This window comes from Phyllobates terribilis, unplaced genomic scaffold (assembly GCF_046119375.1).
Source record: "Phyllobates terribilis strain yellow unplaced genomic scaffold, ASM4611937v1 Scaffold_4__5_contigs__length_816908805, whole genome shotgun sequence".
In the NCBI taxonomy this organism is placed as follows: Eukaryota; Metazoa; Chordata; class Amphibia; order Anura; family Dendrobatidae; genus Phyllobates; species Phyllobates terribilis.
The window spans coordinates 619,704,148-619,725,312 of record NW_027362764.1 but is presented as its reverse complement, the minus strand read 5'-3'; the positions used below and the strand labels follow the sequence as shown (position 1 = coordinate 619,725,312).

At 46.2% G+C, this 21,165-nt stretch overlaps 1 protein-coding gene across 2 annotated transcripts in view; it reads right to left on the bottom strand.

Annotated features, from left to right (window-relative positions):
- Positions 1 to 8,847: 8,847 nt before the first annotated feature.
- The window catches only part of RP1 (RP1 axonemal microtubule associated), a 1,013,486-nt gene continuing 1,001,168 nt past the window's right edge, over positions 8,848 to 21,165 (bottom strand). For both annotated transcript variants that reach the window (XM_073679301.1, XM_073679302.1), the window contains one exon: positions 8,848 to 10,775. In XM_073679301.1, the coding sequence (XP_073535402.1) occupies positions 10,721 to 10,775 (55 nt within the window). In that variant the 3' untranslated portion in view covers positions 8,848 to 10,720. The remainder of the gene's footprint in view (positions 10,776 to 21,165) is intronic.

Here is a 21,165-nt window from a genome sequence, read left to right as displayed (position 1 = left end):
CAACCGTAAGGACTCACAGGTTATGGACTTTTTATAACCGGGACCTTGTGTGGACTGCATTCTGAGCTTAACCCAGGAATGAACTAAGACTGTGAAGGACTTGGGGTAGGACAGACCCCCACCTGGTTAAGGCTCCCCGTTGTTTTGGTGATATGGACACCCGGTCACAGGCCACACTGTGACCTTAAGAACTCAATTTGTGCGTCGTCTGTCTATTAATGTTTTATTGTTATGCATATTGTCTTTGTTTACTGTTTAGTCCCGGAGTACTAAATTTCACTAGGGGGGAATGTGTCACCCTACCTGGATGCCACAAGTGTAATTAAAGCTGTGTCTGAGAGCAAGGGGGAGGTTCTCTGGTTAGGGGAACATTAGCATGCAATGCCTCCTGTCTCAGGCCAGTAGGGGGAGCAGGCTGCCCCTATAAAAGCTGGTACTGGGGACAGGGTTAGGGAGAACTGGATTGCCTGTCTCAGCTCTGAGACGTGTCCCAGAGTGGAGCAGGGACAGAAAGTTGATTGCACCTAAGAGGAAGTGTGGCAGTAGGAGAGAGCCACAAGCCAGAGACAAGAGGCGAAGAGAGCCTGTCTTGGCAGAGAAAAGACTTAATTTTACCAGACTTTGGTGTCTGAGGCTGGAAGGATTCCACATCCCCCAGCAGAGAACCAGTTCGCAAGGGACTGTACTTTCCTTGGCCTAAGAAGCCTGGAGGCCCTGCCACAACCGAAGGGACCAGTAAAGCCGTACAAGGCTGGGAGCAGAAAGGAACCCACGTCGCAGGCCATACAGGCGAGAAAACACGGAAAGCTCGGAAACGTGGGCTGTTACCCTATCAGGAGGAGATAGCCAGAAGGAGCGCAGAAAGCACGGTAGGCCTACACCCTCACCCTGACCAGGGCCAATTTCCCCGTTGCTCTCAGACATCCAGGTCCCCTCCTAGCTGGGACTGTTAATGGGTCAGTTTACCTGTTTCAGTAAAGACCCTGGACTACAACCTGTTGTCTGTGTGCTCCTTGCTCCTCCAGCACTATCATCACTGGGACTCTCACTACCATCACTCCCACCATCCACTATACTGCCCTGGGGCCGCACTCTTTCCGTGGGGAGTCACACTACCCTAGCTGCACACCTCATCAGCCCCAGCGGTCTGCATGCAGCGGCGGTTCCTAATAACCGCAATCCACGGGTGGCGTAGTCGGACATTATCAGCAGAACATAGCAGACTACCATTGGCCTGACCACCCTGAGCCACGGAACCGGGTCGCCACTACTACCCCCATCGTTCCCCCTATGGCCCGGATCCGAGTGCCCCACGGCCCAGGGGGCGAGTCAGATATGTTTTCCGGCTGGACAGAAGCATACCCAATGGCCAACATGAATGCTAGAACTACAGTGAAAAGGCTTCTGGCAGAACTTATCTGCAGATTCGGGATTCCAGAAGTGATTGAAAGTTATCAAGGGCCCGCCTTCACTGCAGAAGTTACCAAATCAATCTGGGAGATGATTGGGGCGGATTTGGTCCTGCATACTCCTTATCATCCTCAAAGTAGCGGCAAAGTTGAAAGGATGAATGGCACTTTGAAAAACAAAATTCTTAAAGCCAGTAAAGAATTGTCACTTCCATGGTCGGAGGAGCTGACTATTGCCCTAAACTCAGTCCGAAATACTCCGAGACAACCCACAGGGCTCACACCATATGAGATCTTGTTTGGGGGGCCACCTAGAATGGGTCAATATTACCAACAGAAGCTTAGTTCAGGGAATGATAAGCTTGTGAATTTTGTTTTCGGATTTGCTAAAGAGTTAAAATTAACACATGCTACAGTGTACTCTTCTATTCCAGACTCAGATCTTGAACCAGGTACTCACAGCATCCAGCCTGGAGATTTTGTCTGGATAAAGAATCACTTGCGAGGCACACTGGATGCCAGAATCGAAGGGCCCTACCAAGTGTTGCTTACATCACCTACGGCTGTGATGCTCGAAGGCCGAACATCATGGGCGATCTCAGACCCACAACCCTGATGTTCCTTTTTCTGATGACCGTAGCTGGGGGGGGAGCCTTTGTTACGGTAACACATGCATTCCAAGCAATTATTACTAAAGAGAATGATATTTCAGTTTTCTGGTACAACACTTCCTTGAATGTGGTGACATGAAGATAAGGATTAGACTGGAGGGCCAATGGACTGGGGAATGTGCCTTACTAAAGCAATAATGTCTGTTTACCTTATATCTGAGTCCCAGGAATCCAAAGAGGAAATAAAGGCTGCGTTTGCAGGTACATACAGGGCCAAGAGAGAAGTTAACCCCAAAGGCAGTTTTGACCCACATATATATATTGATGTTCTCGGAGTGCTTAGGGGGGTGCCAGACGAATTCAAGGCCTGAGACCAAGTGAAGGCTGGATTTGAGTCTATAATACCCATAATAACCGTCAACAAGAACGTAGATTGGATAAATTACATATATTATAACCAACAAAGATTTGTCAATTACACCAAAGATGCCTTACAAGGGATAGCTGACTAACCAGCACCCACATATACCATGGCCTTCCAAAACAGAATAGCTCTGGATATGTTACTTGCAGAAAAAGGATGGGCATGCAAAATGATAGGTGAGCATTGTTGTACTTATATCCCAGACAATACCGCCCCCACAGGGAAAGTAAAGGCCCCGTCACACTAAGCGATGCAGCAGCGATCCCGACAACGATACGACCTGTCAGGGATCGTTGCTGCATCGCTAATACATCGCTGGTGAGCTGTCAAACAGGCAGGCTCACCAGCGATCAGGGGAGCAGCGATATCGTGGAAAGAATCGTTCCACGATGTCCTGCTCCAGTTACCAGCCTGCTGCAAGCAGGAGCAGACTGGTAACTATGGTAAACATCGGGTTACTAAGTGCGCGTGTGCCCCTAGTAACCCGCTGTTTACCATGGATACCACTCTGCTACAGTGCGCGGGAGCCTCCGAGCACCGTAGCAGAGTGGTATCCATGGTAAACAGCGGGTTACTAAGTGCGCGCGTGCCCCTAGTAACCCGCTGTTTACCATAGTTACCAGCCAGATCGTTGGTCCCGCTGGTCACACACAGCGATGTGTGCTGGCCAGCGGGAGGCCAACGACCAAAAAATGGTCCAGGACACTTTGCAGTGATCAGCGACCTCACAGCAGGGGACTGATCGTTGCAAAGTGTCACACACAGCGACATCGCTGGTGAGGTCGCTGGTGAGTCACCAAAACCGTGACTCAGCAGCGATATCGCTAGCGATATCGCTATGTGAGATGGGGGCTTTACTAAAGCTCTCAAAATCTATGAACAAACAGTTCCCCTTAGAACAAAGGTGTTGTACCAGAGAGATTACCGGAAGTAAATGAGTTTGTAAAGTTAATATCCATATTTCTGTGTTAGGGGTGGCCCTCAATTACTCAGTCACTAGATCTTTTAGGGTCTCCATCTCTTTCCTGTAGGTCTTCTTTTGAGTTAGATTTAGGAACGTCGGTGGGTCTGTCTAAAAGGGACAGGGCGCCCGTCACATCGGGTCAATTCCTTCTCCCCCTCTGATTTTTAGCATATGGATATTAAAAGCAAATAATTGATTTTAGGGGGGTCTGTCAAGATAAAATATATATATTATAGAAAATCAATTAGTTTCTTTTAATAGATTACCTAATCAGTGTGAATTAATATAGAGATGATGGAATAAGCTATATGTATGCATGTATGCAAATGTGTTTATGCACATGGATTATGTTAATAGTTAATGAATATACAGTACAGACCAAAAGTTTGGACACACCTTCTCATTTAAAGATTTTTCTGTATTTTCATGACTTTGAAAATTGTACATTCACACTGAAGGCATCAAAACTATGAATTAACACATGTGGAATTATATACTTAACAAAAAAGTGTGAAACAACTGAAAATATGTCTTATATTCTAGGTTGTTCAAAGTAGCCACCTTTTGCTTTGATGACTGCTTTGCACACTCTTGACATTCTCTTGATGAGCTTCAAGAGGTAGTCTCCGGAAATGGTCTTCCAACAATCTTGAAAGAGTTCCCAGAGATGCTTAGCACTTTTGCCCTTTTGCCTTCACTCTGCGGTCCAGCTCACCCCAAACCATCTCGATTGGGTTCAGGTCTGGTGACTGTGGAGGCCAGGTCATTTGGCGTAGCACCCCATCACTCTCCTTCTTGGTCAATAGCCCTTACATAGCCTGGAGGTGTGTTTGGGGTCATTGTCCTGTTGAAAAATAAATGATGGTCCAACTAAACGCAAACCGGATGGAATTGCCTGCCGCTGATAGGCCGGCGGCTGACACTGGTATTGCTGTGCAGAGAGCCGGTCTCTGCGCGGCAATACACTGCGCTACAGCGCTGATGTCGGCGGCGGCTGGAGAGAGCTCCGATCATTACGGGGTCTGTGCCTGCGGGCCGCAAGAAGCAGCCAGGATGGGCCGCATGCGGCCCGCGGCCCGCGTGTTTGAGACCCCTGTTGTACAAGATGGGGCAACCTGAGACCATCACCTATTATGGATGGTGGTTTCAGTGTTGTCTATATGGAGGTATTTATTGCAATCCTACATGTGATGATAATGAGAAGTAATCTCTTACAGAACACAAAAATCAACCTATTATGAGGGTCAGAGTGAAAACTGATGTAAAAAATTAGAAAAGGAACACCATTTTATAAACTGAGTTAGACAATTGGTCATCTGACAATATATTTTACTCTCTAAGACCTCCTTCACATGTCCGTATAAAACAATACGTAAAACAATCAGTGTGTCCGTTATTACCATCAGTGTCATCAGTGTTTTTTCGGTATGGATAAAGAAATAATGAAATTACAAAGCTTCTCCTATACTTTGCAATGCCATCCATGTGCTGTATGTGTTTTTCTCAGACCCATAGACTTGTATTGGCCCTTGTCATCTGTGCTGCCGGAAAAAAACGGACATGTCTCCATGAGTTTTGCACTGACACATGGTACATGTATAAACACGGACATGTGATTGGCACCATAGATTGTAATTAGTATGTCTGTCATCCATGGAAAAAACGGATACCACATGTACTGGAAACATGGATGTGTGAAGGAGGCCTAAGGCTCTGTGAACACGAGTTTTTGGTGAGTTCTTGACGTTGCATAATTTCGCTCCATCAAAAACGCAGCGTCTTACAGTTCCAGCAAAGTGGATGGGATTTATAGAAAACTCCTGACCACTGTGCTTCTTTTTTCACTCCGTGTAAGCTGACCTGTGGTGCGTGTTTCAAATCCGCAGCATGTCAATTTCTCTTGCGGATACACTGAAATTTATGTGTGGGTTTTTCCCATAGACTTGTATTAGATGCGGAAAATCCGCAGGTAAAAAACTGCTCATGTGATTTTAGTGCATTTCTGCGGCAGAAATGCATGTAATCCGCACATGACTGTATCAATAGAGTTTTGTCACAGCCAAATATCAGGAAGTATCAAAAACAAAGTAGCTTTATTTAAAACATGACATATCAACAAGGGATAAAAAAATGAAGCATCAAAAGCGCGTTAAAAACCTCATGTAAAAAATAACACTCAAAAAACGCAAGTAACCTAATTTACATAATAGGTTCAGAAATAGTGCAGAAAGTCGGCAACAGCAAAAACTCACCAAAAGCTCATCGTGGGCGCACAGCCTAAGGGAGACATTAAGCACAACCAATATTCACCATCTCTTAGTGATGTTACTGGATCCTAGAGAAGTGATACCATCTTTAGTAGTTAACATTTCTTCAAAATCTTTGGGTGTTGCCCAATTAGCCTTGTTACAAAGAGGCTTGTCTGTTGCCCCACCTCTCGCTATAGTATGTTTAACCTTGAGATGAATCTTCAACGATTTCTGGCGTAGCATATGGTGGTGCACGCCACTAATCAGAAATTCCAGATTCATAAAGAGGCATGCACCTCTTCATGAATCAGTAGCGTCTGACTCCAGCACGCCCCTTCATCAAGGCTGTTGTGAACAACCCTGGGTTTGATGAATCAAGCCGATACTTCCTATTAGTGATGAGAGAGCATACTCGCAAGTACTCGGTATTTGCCCAAGCATCTCAGTACTCGAGATGCTCGGAACTCGCCGAGTACTTGCGAGATGCTCGGGAGGATGCTCGGGTCCCCACCTTGCATGTTTGGTGCTCTTTACAGAGCCATTGAAGATGCAGGGATTGCCTGCCACTCACTGTAATGCCGCAGCCATGTTGGTTGTGGCATTACAGTGATTGGCTGGCTGCACAGCGTCATCAGGTGTATATCAGACCTGGCGCCGCCATGCTCATCACAGTCACTCTGGAATCAGACAGTGTAGGGAGAGGTGCTGCTGAGCTAGGGAGAGATTCGCTTGTTCATTAGGTAGTGTAGGTAGAACAGAAGCATATTGCACATATCTATCTCAACAAACAGTCCTTCTGAGGACTAATCCATCTGCAGAGATATCAGGCAGGCAGTGTATATAGGCAGGCAGGCAGGGTATATAGCAGACTGCAGTGCATATAGCACAAGAGGCTCCATTCCAGTTCTGTCTGCTGCTGTTAGACATTTCTAGACAAAGGCCTAGGTCTCAGGGGCCAGGAATAATTATTTTTTGAATCTTAATCCTCATTATTTTCTTAAAAAGCAATCCAGAGAACACTGTTTTTCTGCGCCATTTGCTTGTTGGCACTGCAGAATATAGCCAGGTCCTTTCCATATTACAGCGCTAAAAATCCAGCTGTTTAAAACTGTGTTTTCTCCATCACAGGGCTCACATATACGTTTTCAGAAAATTCTGCCATTTCTGGCCTCCATTAAAAATTAGTTTCTGTGTGTCAGTGAAGTTTTTGACACCAATTTGCTGTTAAAAATAGTTACCTACAGGCCAGGTATTTAAAACTGTGTTTTCTCCGTCAAACAGATCACATATAAGTTTGCTCCAAATTCAGCCATTTGTAGTGAGCGTGGAAGATATTGTCCTCCATTTAAAATGGGCAAGGCGTGTGGCAAGGGACGGGGAACTGGACGTGATGGTGCATGCAGAGGCCGAGGTCGTGGGCAAGCTGAAATTGTGCCACAACAAACACCCACATCTTCTCGCTCGACCTTCCTGTCTCAATTCCTAGGGGACGGCAGCACGCCACTATTGAACCCAGAGCAGTGTCAAAAGGTTGTTGGTTGGAAAGCGGATAATGCTTCCAGTCACTTTGCCACCACCCTGTCTTCCACACGGTCAAGTCTCAGTAGCCGTGAGTCTGGACTGCATATTCCTCACCCTGATCCTCCTTCCTCCCACCATGCTGAGTGCCCGGAGACAACTGATCCCACACTTGGACACTCCGAAGAGCTGTTCACTTTTCCATTTATAGATTCGGGCCTCTCGCCCGGTCCACTTGAAGTGGGGCAAGAGGAGATCGCATGTAGCGATGCCCAAATATCTGAGCAGCCACGGTCTCACGAAGGCGACAGCGGGAAAGTGTCACAAGAGGTGGACGATGATGAGACACAATTGCCAGAAAGTAAGAAAGTAAGGAGGAGGAGCTGGGTGCGGAAGTGGAAGAAGAGGTGGTGGATGATATAGTAACTGACCCAACCTGGCAGGAGGACATGCAGAGCGAGGATGGCAGCACACATGGGGAGGGAGGCAGAACACCCCAACAGGCAGGAAGAAGCAGTGTGGTGGCCGCAGACAGAAGACAGGCAACCGTTCCCCGTAACACCAACACGACGGAAGTTGCCAGTACATCTGTTAGGTCTTCCCGAGTCTGGTTGTTTTTTAAAGACTCTGCTGATAACCCCAAAAAGCCATTTGCACCACCTGCCAGGCCAGCATCAGCAGGTGGTATATAGGAGACCCACGCTTTTGTAATGGGAACAACAAAGCATAGCTGGCTGATGGCTCTCTAAGAATAGTAAAGGCCACCTGATGGCCATATAAAAAATAGGCTTTGTGACTTTCAGAGTCCCTCCTTCATAAATGAAACAGGATGTGTCTGATGATGTGTCACACACCACATGGCCAGATAAGGTTGTAAAATGTTACAATTACATTTCCCGGTGAATGCAGTTGTCACGGTTGAAAGCAATGCAAAAGTGCAAAAAAAGGCATCAAAAACGCTACGTGTGAACATAGCCCAAGGTGTGGAGGAGTAGTTTTGTTTTTGGTTATTTATTTTGCCTTATATACAAGCAATTACCCTGGAAAGGATGTTCCTTAACATATTTCCCAGGAAAATCCATTTTGGTTTCGTTTTTGTATGTTTTATTGTGAATCTGTAAAAGTGGCGTAATACCTCTAACAACATTGTTGACAGCAGTGACCTGGGAGTCAGAAATGCTTCCAGGGGTCTTCCCCATACTGTTCCCATGTCATTTGAGCATTGTTCCCATCGATTTGTGCAATTTTTAGGCCCTCTGCAGACCGCCGGGGGGAGCCGCCTGAAAAATGCTCGCGTTTCCCATAGACTTACATTGGGCTCGTTGCCCACCCGAGTATTCCAATGTGCTCGACCCGAGCATCGAGCACCCGAGCATTTTAGTGCTCGCCCATCACTACTTCCTATCCTTCCAGGAAGATTTTTCAGCACGTTCATTATCTTAACAGGCAAAATTACAATGACAAGATACCCCTCAATACACAGCTAACAACAAACGATCCACCATTCCCAATAGGTGAGTTCACTGCTTCCCCCTCCCTTCACAATGACCTTCGCACATGCACATTGGATGCTGCAATGGAAAAGTCTGATAGGGTTTATTGCTGCTAATGTACATGTGAATTTCCTGACACAACAGGAAGTATGTGTCTTAAGTATCACCAGTGGGCAGTGTGAAAATAGCAATATTTTTCATCTTTATTTTAATAAACAGAGATTGTGATATGGAAAGAAAAACATTGGCATAAAAATGTAAAAAATATCTTTAACACACAAAAACCTGATTTAAGCAATAGGTCAATTTCTGATGGTAAAGTAAAGGACATGAATACAAAGTATTGTACAGTCATGGCCAAAAGTATTGAGAATGAGACAAATAGTAATTTTTCCAAAGTTTACTTCTTCATTTTTTGTAATGGCAATTTGCATATACTCCTGAATGTCAAAGAGTGATCAGCTTAACAGCAATTACTGTACTTGCAAAGTCAATATTTGCCCAGAAAATTAACTTTAACCCCCAAAACACATTTCAACATCATTGCAGTCCTGCCTTAAAAGGAGCAGCTAACATCGTTTTAGTGATTGATCCATTAACACAGGTGTGGGTGTTGATGAGGACAGGGCTGGCGATCAATCAGTCATGATTAAGTAAGAATGACATCACTGGACACTTTAAAAGGAGGCTGGTTCTTGGTATCACTGTTTCTCTTCAGTTAACCATGGTTATCTCTAAAGAAACACGTGCAGCCATCATTGCACTGCACAAAAATGGCCTAACAGGGAAGAATATCGCAGCTACAAAGATTGCACCTCAGTCAACAATCTATCGCATCATCAAGAACTTCAAGGAGAGAGCTTCCATTGTTGTCAAAAAAGCTCCAGGGTGCCCAAGAAAGACCAGCAAGCGCCAGGACCGTATCTTAAAACTGTTTCAGCTGCGGGATCGGACTACCAGCAGTGCCGAGCTTGCTCAGGAATGGCAGCAGGCTGGTGTGAGTGCTTCTGCACGCACTGTGAAGCGGAGACTCTTTGAGCAAGGGCTGGTTTCAAGGAGGGCAGCAAAGAAGCCACTTCTCTCCAGAAAAAACATCAGGGACCAACTGATATTCTGCAAAAAGTACAGGGAGTGGACTGCTGAGGACTGGGGCAAAGTCATTTTCTCTGATGAATCCCCTTTTCGATTGTTTGGGACATCTGGAAAACAGCTTATTCGGAGAAGAAGAGGTGAGCGCTACCACCAGTCTTGTCTCATGCCAACTGTAAAGCATCCTGAAACCATTCATGTGTGGGGTTGCTTCTCAGCCAAGGGAATCGGCTCACTCACAGTCTTGCCTAAAAACACAGCCATGAATAAAGAATGGTACCAGAATGTCCTCCAAGAGCAACTTCTCCCAACCGTCCAAGAGCAGTTTGGTGCCCAACAATGCCTTTTCCAGCATGATGGAGCACCTTGCCATAAAGCAAAGGTGATAACTAAATGGCTCATGGAACAAAACATAGAGATTTTGGGTCCATGGCCTGGAAACTCCCCAGATCTTAATCCCATTGAGAACTTGTGGTCAATCATCAAGAGACGGGTGGACAAACAAAAACCAACAAATTCTGGCAAAATGCAAGCATTGATTATGCAAGAATGGACTGCTATCAGCCAGGATTTGGTCCAAAAGTTGATTGAGAGCATGCCAGGGAGAATTACAGAGGTCTTGAAGAAGAAGGGTCAACACTGCAAATATTGACTTGCTGCATTAACTCATTCTAACTGTCAATATAACCTATTGGTGCTCATAATATGATTGCAATTATATATATGTGATATAAACATCAGACAAACACTAATAAAAACCAGAGGCCAGCAGATCATGTGAAAATATAATTTTGGTGTCATTCTCAAAACTTTTGGCCATGACTGTAGAGTGACATAGTTGCCTAGATAGTCAGCCTTCTGTCCACATATGATGAGAAAGAGATTACAAGAAACCATCCGGAAATCATTGGAGAGAAGTTTATAGAAATAAATGGAGTAGTTTTTTTTTAATATAAATCCTAGTTAACGATAAAGCTGTACGATTGTGCTTCCATCCTCTTCATCTTCTGCAAGCCACCTTAAATGATAAAAACAGGGATGTCAGGTGCAATATCACAATAACACTGGGACTGATAATGTCTTATTTTCTTGTAATGGAAACAAAAACAACCATCTAAAAAAATGTGTTTTTTTTTTTTTTTTGCATGCATCCTTTAACATCTTCATGGCTGGATGATTTTCTATCTTTGCATGCTTGCTTTTTGTTCCCCTTTGCCTAGAGTCATAACTTTTTTTTATCTTTTCCCTGACATAGCCATATGAGGGCTTGTTTTTTGTGGGAAAAAGTTACTGGAAAATAGGAACAAAAATTCCAAGTGCAGTGAAATGGTGAAGATCTTCTGTCATTGTTTTTGGAGTTTTATTTTTAGGCTGAGGTCAAATGACCATATGTTTTGTCATACAAGAGAATCAGGCCAATTATGCTAATGACACTCAGCTCAAACTCTGTCAGAGTCTGATCTGAGTGTCATCTGAGTGTGATATGAGAGCACAGGTGCGGAGAAGATGGAGAATGTAATTTCTCCATCTTCTCCATTGTCTCTGTGAGCATACATCAAACTGCACTCGGATTACATCCAAGTGCAGTCCGATGTTTTACACCCACCCATAGACTTGTATGGGTGTGCATTGTCCGATCTTTGGATGCACTCACAGCATGCTGCGATTTTCTTTCTCATGCCAAATCGGCATGAGAAAAAAATGGCAGAACTGAGCTGCCCCATAGTATAACATTGGGCCGAGTGCTATTTGATAAAACATCGCATAGTACTCAGCTGTGTTAGACCCTTGTGTGAGCAAGTTTTAACAGTGATCATTGTGCTATAAAAATCACCAAGCATCATGATTCTCCAGGTTACTATGATTGCAGCAATATTTTTATTTAAGTGTAGAAAAAAAATCAGAATATGGTAAAAAAAAAATTTAATTGCGTCACCATATTCTGTGACCTATAAAGTTTATAATTATTTGTTGATGGAGAGGTACGAGTGCTTAATTTTTGCATGGCAAGCTAACGTTTTATTGGTACCATTTTGGGATATATGTTATGTATTGTTAGCTTTTTATTACATTTTTTGGGACGTTGTGGTGAATGAAAAATTGGAATTCTGGCATTTACATTTTTTCTCTTTTATGGGTGTCACCAGCTAATTAATATTATTTTTTTTATACATTTTTATTTTCGTTTAATTGCAGGTTTATGTCCCCTAAGAAGTTTAAAAAATTATCTGATGGCGTGTTCTATATGCTGCAATACCACTGTAAACTCTGGGGCTATGACCCACAGGCTGGGCTTCACAATATGGCAGCCAGGAGGTCCTACAAAAGCCGCAGCTGCCATACCAACCTATTGGCTCCTTATAATCATGGACTGACCCTTAACCCAGTGAAAGAGGTGCCCACAGGCCTCCGTACTTTGTGCACGCTGCACACCACGTGACTCCACGTCACGCTGCCCCCCTCTCGCGCGCTTTCCTAGGAGACGCGCACCTTCTCACGCGCTCTCCACATACACTCCTTCTCCCTCTCCTACCCGGAAGTAGCGAGTACGCGGCAGTCACCGGCCGGGACTCCGCCCTCGCTCCGGACCTCGACCACCACCCCCAGACGGTGAAGCTCTCTACTGACCGTAAGTAATAACGAGCCTCTGCCCTACCAAGCCATACTGCACCCAGCTGACCCTCTAACGGATTTTCCCTGCTCCCTGCAGTACTTGCCATCAACCTCCCCAGTTGGGCCCTGCACCAGCAACCCTCCATATTGTCGCATCTGGCACCTGCACTCTCTACTCAGCCAGAGCTTCCTGGTGCACCCAACATAGTACAACAATAGCCTCATGCTATATCCTCTCTCTGGCTACCTCTGATACCACTATAGCCTCCTACTACAGCACCCTGCTGTATCTACAATAAGGAGACCGGAACCAGCATCTACTATTTGACACCCTAATCCCTACGAAACAGGTAAACCACGATCTCTGGGTACATACTGGAGGCTACAACCACTACCCAGTGATACCCTAACAGATATACCCCCTCCCCCTTCCGTATAGATTTCTATTCAGCATACAGAGACACTATATGCTAATACCAGTCTCCTGCTGCATCCCACCTCTGACCTCCTCGTGCTACCTCCACTCTACAAGGGACCAGGATTACTACCTCCAGCTCATCTTAAGACGCCCCTGGAGGCCCCTTGTACCTATTTACAGGTAAACCAAAAAACCTTTTGTCTCCAAGGCTTGTACCACGGCTACACAAGTTAGTTAATTTATGATCTATCCTTATTCCTCCCCCTTACAGATCTAACTCAGATCATCCACCCACAGCCGTGTGTGACATATCCTCTACCACTTTCCAAAAAGGACTAGGACCGCCATCTCCTAGTCATCAAAAAAATACTCAGGACACCCCCCGCCACCTTCTAGAAGGTAACTGACTTCTTCAAATCTCGTACCTTTACCCCTGAGCCTTGCACCCTATTCAATACTTGTCTCCCCTCACTCCCTTTAGTACCCCTCCGGTGAATTCCGTATTATCCACACAGCCTGCAGACTGTCATACCAGTAGCAGAACGACTGTGGAGAAACAGCCAACCACTACCACAGCCTATTGAGTACCATACCAAGTACAGGTAACTCACGACCCAACTCAGAGTCCAGCAGAGACATCTCTATCGAGTTCCACCCCCGCTGATCCATACATCTTTTGTACCCCACTCTAGGTACCCTTCGTCCTCCCTCCTAGGCACCAACACGTACCACCAGTGACCCTCGTATCGCATACGAGGCACCAGTATCAGGTAACCACAACAAAAAGATATCTATCTGTTCCCTATCGCTCATTAGTATACCATATTTATACATTCCTATTCTATCCCACCAGGTCTACAAGCCTTTGCCTCCTTATACATCTACTGCAACCGAACATCCACAGACTACGGGAAAAAGGCCTATGTTGATCTTGTATCAGTGGACACCAATCTTTTTATTGATTTAAAAAAAAAAAAAATCTTAATACTTTTAATACCTATTCTCTTATCCGACCCAGTGACCCCACTGAGTCTGAATCATTTTAACTAAGCTAATTTAAGCTTATGTTCGATTAAATAAAATTATCCCTTGCACTGTAAATCTCTCGTGCTGTCCTTCTGTTCACTACCACTAGCGCAAATTTATTTCTTTTCAGCTACATCAAAACCCATTTGGACAACTCTGGTTCCCTGTCCACTAATTTGCTGCCACTAGTAGTGATGAGCCCACAGCGCCTCCTATACCCATATACCAACTCCTTATAATCATGTTGCTGAGGGAAGGGGCTGATGTACTCTCAGAATGATGCCACCTGAACTGTGCACCTTAATTCCACAGTCGTGACTGATGGCGGCATTTAACTGTTAATAGCAGCGATCAGAGCTGAGTTCTAATTGCTGCTGTTACAGGGAGATACCAGCTGTGTAACACAGACAGCATCTGCCAGGTGTGGTGCTGGCACAGCTCCATATACAGTCATCTGACTTAGGCCACATTTACACTTTCCGTATGTAGTAGTGGGGAAGGAAGTAGCTTCCCACTGGCACTAAAAGGGTTAAACAGAATGTTCCCGATAGTTAGATCTCTCTGGGCTGCAATTAGGTCAAGTTAAGGGGTTAGCTGTGATAATCCAGCCCAGTACAGTGAAGGGGAACTCAGTGCTATGGTTGGGCACAGAATGTGAACAAGGCTTTGTTTTTAAGGTGTTTCCTTGTGGGCTGTAGTATTGGTAACCAGCCAAAAGATGCCACTGTCCTGGATGCAAATGACAGGTTAAGTCTGCCAGTAGTATTGCAGACATGTAGGACAGTGAAGGGGTTAATTGTGTGTGAGGACAGCCCATAGAGGGTGGGCACTAGTGATGAGCGAGCATGCTCACTACTGATCGATGCTCTCCCGAGCATCTCACTGCTCAAGATGCTCAGCGCTCGCAGAGTATTTCCGGGGTTGCTCGACGGAAGCTCAGGTCTCTTCCTTGCATGTTTGGCGCTCTTTACAGAGCCAATCAACATGCAGGGATTGTCTGCAACACACTGTAATGCTGCAGTCCTGTTGGCTGTGGCATTACAGTGATTGGCTTGCCGCACAGCGTCATCAGGTCTATATCAGACCTGGCACCGCCATGCTCGTCACAGTCACTCTGGAATCAGACAGTGTAGGGAGAGGTGCTGCTGAGCTAGGGAGAGATTTGCTTGTTTCTAGTTAGTGTAGGTATACCAAACCATATTAGAGACACATATCCATCTCAACTAACAGTCCTTTTGAGGACTAATCCAGCTGCAGAGATATCAGTGCTAGGCAGGCAGGCAGGGTATATAGCAGACTGCAATGCACATAGCAAAAGGGTCCATTCCAGTTCTGTCTGCTGATGCTTTTATAGATATTTGTAGAAATAGCCCCAGGTATCAGGGGCCAGGAATATTTTTTTTTATCTTAATCCTGATTATTTGCTTAAAAAAGCAATCCAGAGAACACCGTTTTTCTGCACCATTTACTTGTTGGCACTGCAGAATACAGCCAGGTCCTTTCCATGTTACAGCGCTAAAAATCCAGCTATTTAAAACTGTGGTTTGTCCGTCACACGTATCACATATCATTGCGCTGAAAATATTGCCATTTCTGGCCTCCATTGAAATTTTCTTGCATTGTGTCAGTGAACTTATTGACACGAGGTCGGCACTGTTAAAAATAGTTACCTACAGGACAGCTATTTAAAACTGTAGTTTGTCCGTCACACAGATCACATATAATTGCGCTGAAAATTCTGCCATTTCTGGCCTCTATTAAAATTTTGTTTCAGTGTGTCAGTGAAGTTATTGACACCAGTTTGCTGTTAAAAAGAGTTACCTACAGGCCAGCTATTTAAAACTGTGGTTTGTCCGTCACACGGATCACATATAAGTTCAGTCCAAATTCAGCCATTTGTAGTGAGCGTGGAAGATATTGTCCTTTATTTAAAATGGGCAAGGCACGTGGCAAGGGATGGGGAACTGGACGTGATGGTGCATGCAGAGGCCGAGGCTATGGGCAAGCTGAAATTGTGCCACAACAAACACCCACATCTTTTCGCTCAACCTTCCTGTCCCAATTAATAGGGGACCGCAGAATACCACTATTGAACACAAAGCAGTGTGAAAAGGTTATTGGTTGGATAGCAGATAATGCTTCCAGTCACTTAGCCACCACCACCACCACCCTGTCTTCCACACGGTCAAGTCTCAGTAGCCGTGTGTCTGGACTGCATATTCCTCACCCGGATCCTCCTTCCTCTCACCATGCCGAGTACCCAGAGACAACTGATCCCACACTTGGACACTCTGAAGAGCTGTTCACTTTTCCATTTATAGATTCGGGCCTCTTGCCTGGTCCACTTGAAGCGGGGTAAGAGGAGATCGCATGTAGCGATGCCCAAATATCTGAGCAGCCACGGTCATACGAAGGCGACGGTGGGAAAGTGTCACAAGAGGTGGATGATGATGAGACACAATTGCCAGAAAGTCAGGAGGAGGACCAGGGTGCGGAAGTGGAAGAATAGGTGGTGGATCATATAGTAACTGACCCAACCTGGCAGGAGGACATGCAGAGCGAGGACAGCAGCACACGGGGGGGGGGGGAGGCAGAGCACCCCAACAGGCAGGAAGAAGCAGTGTGGGGGCCGCAGACAGAAGGTAGGCCCTGCACCTGTCATTGCACACTCTCAACTAGCACCATCAGCAAGCACGTCCTTGTCCCAGCGCAGAGTTCAGTTGTCCATACCCCAGTCCTTGGAACGCAAGCGCAAATACGCAGCCAACGCCCAAAGGCCACACTACTAAATTCCCACATTTCGCGACTGCTTGAGCTCGAAATGTTGCCTCTTAGGCTAGAGGAGACGGAAGCTTTCCGCAACTTGATAGCGGCGGCCGTCCCTCGGTACTCGGTCCCCAGCCGCCACTATTTCTCCCGGTGTGCCGTCCCCGCATTACACAAGCACGTGTCCCACAACATTAGCCGTGCCCTCAACAATGCAGTTACAGGGAAAGTCCATCTAACCACAGACACGTGGACAAGTGCTTGTGGGCAGGGATGGTACATCTCGCTGACGGCACACTGGGTTAATATAGTGGAAGCCGGGACCCAGTCGGACCTTGGGACGGAACACATCCTCCCGACACCGAGGATTGCGGGCCCCAGGTCAATCAGGGTTGCCCCCACAGTCTCCAGCTCCTGCACCTCATCCTTCTCAGCCTCCTCCTCCTTTTCAGCCTCCATCTCCAAAATGACCACATCAGTCACAAGCTGGAAGCACTGCAGCACTGCCTCAGCCAAGCGACAACAGGCTGTGCTGAAGCTAATATGCTTAGGTGACAAACCGCACAATTCTGAAGAGTTGTGGACAGCTCTGAAAGAGCAGGCAGATCTGTAGCTGATACCGCTGAACCTACAACCAGGCATGGTCGTGTGTGACAATGGCCGGAACCTTGTGGCGGCTCTGAGGTGAGCTCACACATGTACCATGCCTGGCCCATGTGCTTAACCTCGTGGTTCAGCGGTTTCTCAAAATCTACCCGGAGCTGCTGGATCTGCGTGTCAAAGTACGCCGCCTGTGTGCCCATTTTAGAAAGTTAGCTACAGCTTCCGCTGCCCTTGCCGTGCTTTAGCAGAGTTTGCAGCTTCTGGCTCACCGACTGGTGTGTGATGTCTCCATGCGTTGGAACTCTTCACTGCAGATGTTGGGAAAGATTTGTGAGCAGAAGAGGGCAGTTGTTGACTACCAGCATCAACAAGGCCATCGGTATACAGTTCAGACTCCACACATAAGACCTCAGGAGTGGACATGGATGTCAGACATATGTACCATCCTCCAAAACTTTGAGGACTCCACCATGATGGTGAGCGGCGATGATGCCATAATTAGCGTCACCATCCCGCTTCTCTGTCTTCTGAAACGCTCTCTGTTCACAAGTAAAGAGGATGCATTGCAGGCGGAGCACGATGAGATGGAGCAAGGAACCATACAGGGTGATTACACACAGCCCAGCCTCATCTCATCCCAACTTGGATTGGGTGACAATGAGGAAGAGGAGGAGGAGGAGGAAGAACAGGAGCTAGTTTCATGCGCTATAGACAGTACTACCTGCACAACTGTCATACCGTCTGTTCAGCATGGATGGCCTGAGATCAGGGAAGAGGAGGAGGAGTAGGAGAGCATGGTCAGTCGTCCTCCTGGAGAGGACACGGAAGTCTTGCCTGTTAGTAGTTTGGCACGCATGGCTGAGTTTATATTACGCTGCCTTTCCCATGACCCTTGCGTTCTCAAAAATTTGGTTGGTGACACTTCTAGACCCACGCTACAAGGAGAATTTTATATCTCTTATTCCTGAGGTGGACAGGTCTACAAAAATGGACCAGTATCAGAAGGCCCTTGTTGCGGAACTATTAAAAAAATTCCCATCTGAAAATGCTGGTGGCAGAGGTCACAGTTCGTTGGACAACCAAGGAGTACAGCCGAGAGAGACACAACTCAAATCCAGAAGAGGCAGGGGAACATTGTCAAAGTTCTGGGAGAGTTTTCTCAGCCCCTCCCATCGCACAGGCCCTGAGGCGTGGGGTACTCTCACAAGGAGTGCAAAGTTTGGGAAGATGCTGAGGGAGTTCCTTTCCGATCGTACCAACGTCCTCTGTGATTCCTCTGTGCCTTATAATTATTGGGTATCCAAGCTGGACACGTGGAATGAACTGGCTCTCTATGCCTTGGAGGTCCTGGCCTGCCCTGCCGCTAGCGTTTTATTAGAGCGGGTTTTTAGTGCCGCTGGTGGAATTATAACTGATAAGCACATCGGCCTGTCAACTGAAAATGCTGACAGGCATACTCTTATAAAAATGAACAAGGGCTGGATTGGGCCAGACTTCTCAACACCACCGAATGATAGCAGCATAGCATAAACTCAAATCCAGTGTCTTTTTTGGGAGGTGTATTCCCATGCATGTTTTCACACCCACACATGGGTATACGCTTCCTGATTTTGGCTATTTGCTCTTGTCCTCCTCCTTCTCCTCATCCTTATCCTCCACCACCATATCACCAGGGTGACCGTGGTCCGTGATGCAACACCCACATCATTTTTTTAATGGGCGTTTATGATGCCCGTAAAAAATTTTTTTTATACAGTATGTTCATGTATACCCCCAGGGGTAAATGTTTGTCAGACCATACAAAGAGTGCATGGGAATTACAAGTATAGGAGACCCGCTCCTTTCTAATGGGAACATTTTTTTATGAGGCTCTCCTCCACGTCTTTTCCAAGGTGCATTGGAGTGCCTCCCAATTTTTGGCAGCCCTTGCATTCACTGCATAGGCCAACACTATGGGAGACCCACTTTCTAATAATGGGAAGATTTTTTCATGATGCCCTCTACGTCTCTTCCAAGGAGCATTGGAATGCCTCCCAATTTTTGGCAGCCCTTGAATTCACTGCATAGGCCAACTCTATGGGAGACCCACTTCCTAATAATGGGAACATTTTTTCACGAGGCCCTCTAAGTCTCTTCCAAGGGGCATTGGAATTCCTCTAAATTTTTGGCAGCCCTTGCATTCACTGCATAGGCCAACACTATGGGAGACCCACTTCCTAATAATGGGAACATTGTTTTCAGGAGGCCCTCCTCTATGTCTCTTCCAAGGGGCATTGGAGGAGGTCCAAATTTTTGACAGCCGTTGCATTCACTGCATAGGCAAACAGTATGGGAGACCCACTTCCTAATAATGGGAACATTGTTTTCAGGAGGCCCTCCTAAGTCTCTTCAAAGGGGTATTGGGGTGCGTCCAAATTTTCAAAGGGTTATTGAAGGGGGCGTCCAAATTTTGGGCAGCCCTGCCACTCACTGCATATGCAATAACAGTATAGGAGACCCACTCTTTAGTAATGCGAACAACAAAGCATAGCCGGCTGATGTCTCTCTAACAATAGTGAGGGCCGACTGCTGGCTCTTTAAGAATAGTAAAGGCCGCTTGATGGCCCTATAAAAATAGGCTTTGTGACTTTCAGAGTCCCTCCTTCATAAATGAAACAGGATGTGTCTGATCATGTCTCACACACCACATGGCCAGATAAGGTTGTAAAATGTTAAAAAGACATCTTATGGTGAATGCATTTGTCATGGTTGAAAGCAATGCAAAAGTGCAAAAACGGATCAAAAATGCTACGTGTGAACATAGCCCAAGGTGTGGAGGAGTATTTTTGGTTTTGGTTATTTATTTTGCCTTATATACAAGTCGTTACCCTGGAAAGGATGTTCTTTAACATATTTCCCAGGAAAATCCATTTTGGTTTCGTTTTTTTTATATTTTATTGTGAGTCCGTAAAAGTGGCGTAATACCTCTGACAACGTTGTTCACAGCAGTGACCTGGGAGTCAGAAATGCTTCCTGGGGTCTTCCCCATGCTGTTCCCTTGTCATTTGAGCACTGTTCCCATCAATTTGGGCAATTTTTAGGCCCTCTGCAGACTGCCAGGGGGAGCCGCCTGAAAAATGCTCGAGTTTCTCATAGACTTACATTGGGCTCGTTGCTTGGGTCGAGCACCCGAGCATTTCAATTTGCTCGACCCGAGCAGAGAGCATTTTAATGCTCGCCCATCACTAGTGGGCACTTTAGGAAACCTGTGGTTAGTTTCTAGAAACAGGAAGTGATGAGTCAGTGAGAGATAGTACTTGGAACAGTATGGGCAGCCTCGAGATAGTGACTGCTAGGGCAGATATGAGACCCATACCCCAGACAGTAGGATCACCAGAGTAAAGATTCCCTCCACAAGAGTCCCCTTAGCCATCCGGAGAAACTCAAGAGAGCCATTGAGGACCCGGGGGCACATTCTGTCTGCAGGCTGCAGAAGAAGCTAGGACTCAAGTCTAGGATGTGGGGAGAACTGGGATCTGGATATACTGTCATTGGTGAGGAAGATTCTCTAGGGCTAGAGAACAGAGCAACAGAGATGCTTCACTTAAAGAGGGAACCAGGGCTGAAGTTGTATCAAGTACCTGTGGGATAGATGACATCCCTTTGGGCCTTATCTATTTACCTGCCTGTAAATATTGTACATATTCCTCTTCCCCAGTTCCAGTTATGGTTATGAACCTCGTGACCTGTGAATTTATTGCTGCCCTGGTTCCAGAAGAGAAATGCCTGGAGACAGACGCGATCGGCTAGTCTGAAGTAAGTGGAAAGCACCACATACACTGCAGCACATCAGAGGGAGGACACACCTTGTCTGTAGGGTGCCAGAGCGAGCAAGGGCCACAGCTCGCCCATGACTACCTCGCTGGGGCACCTTACATTTGGCGTAGTCGACAGGATGCGAGCTCCTCGCATGAAGAAATCAGGGAAGAGCTGACTCAGAACA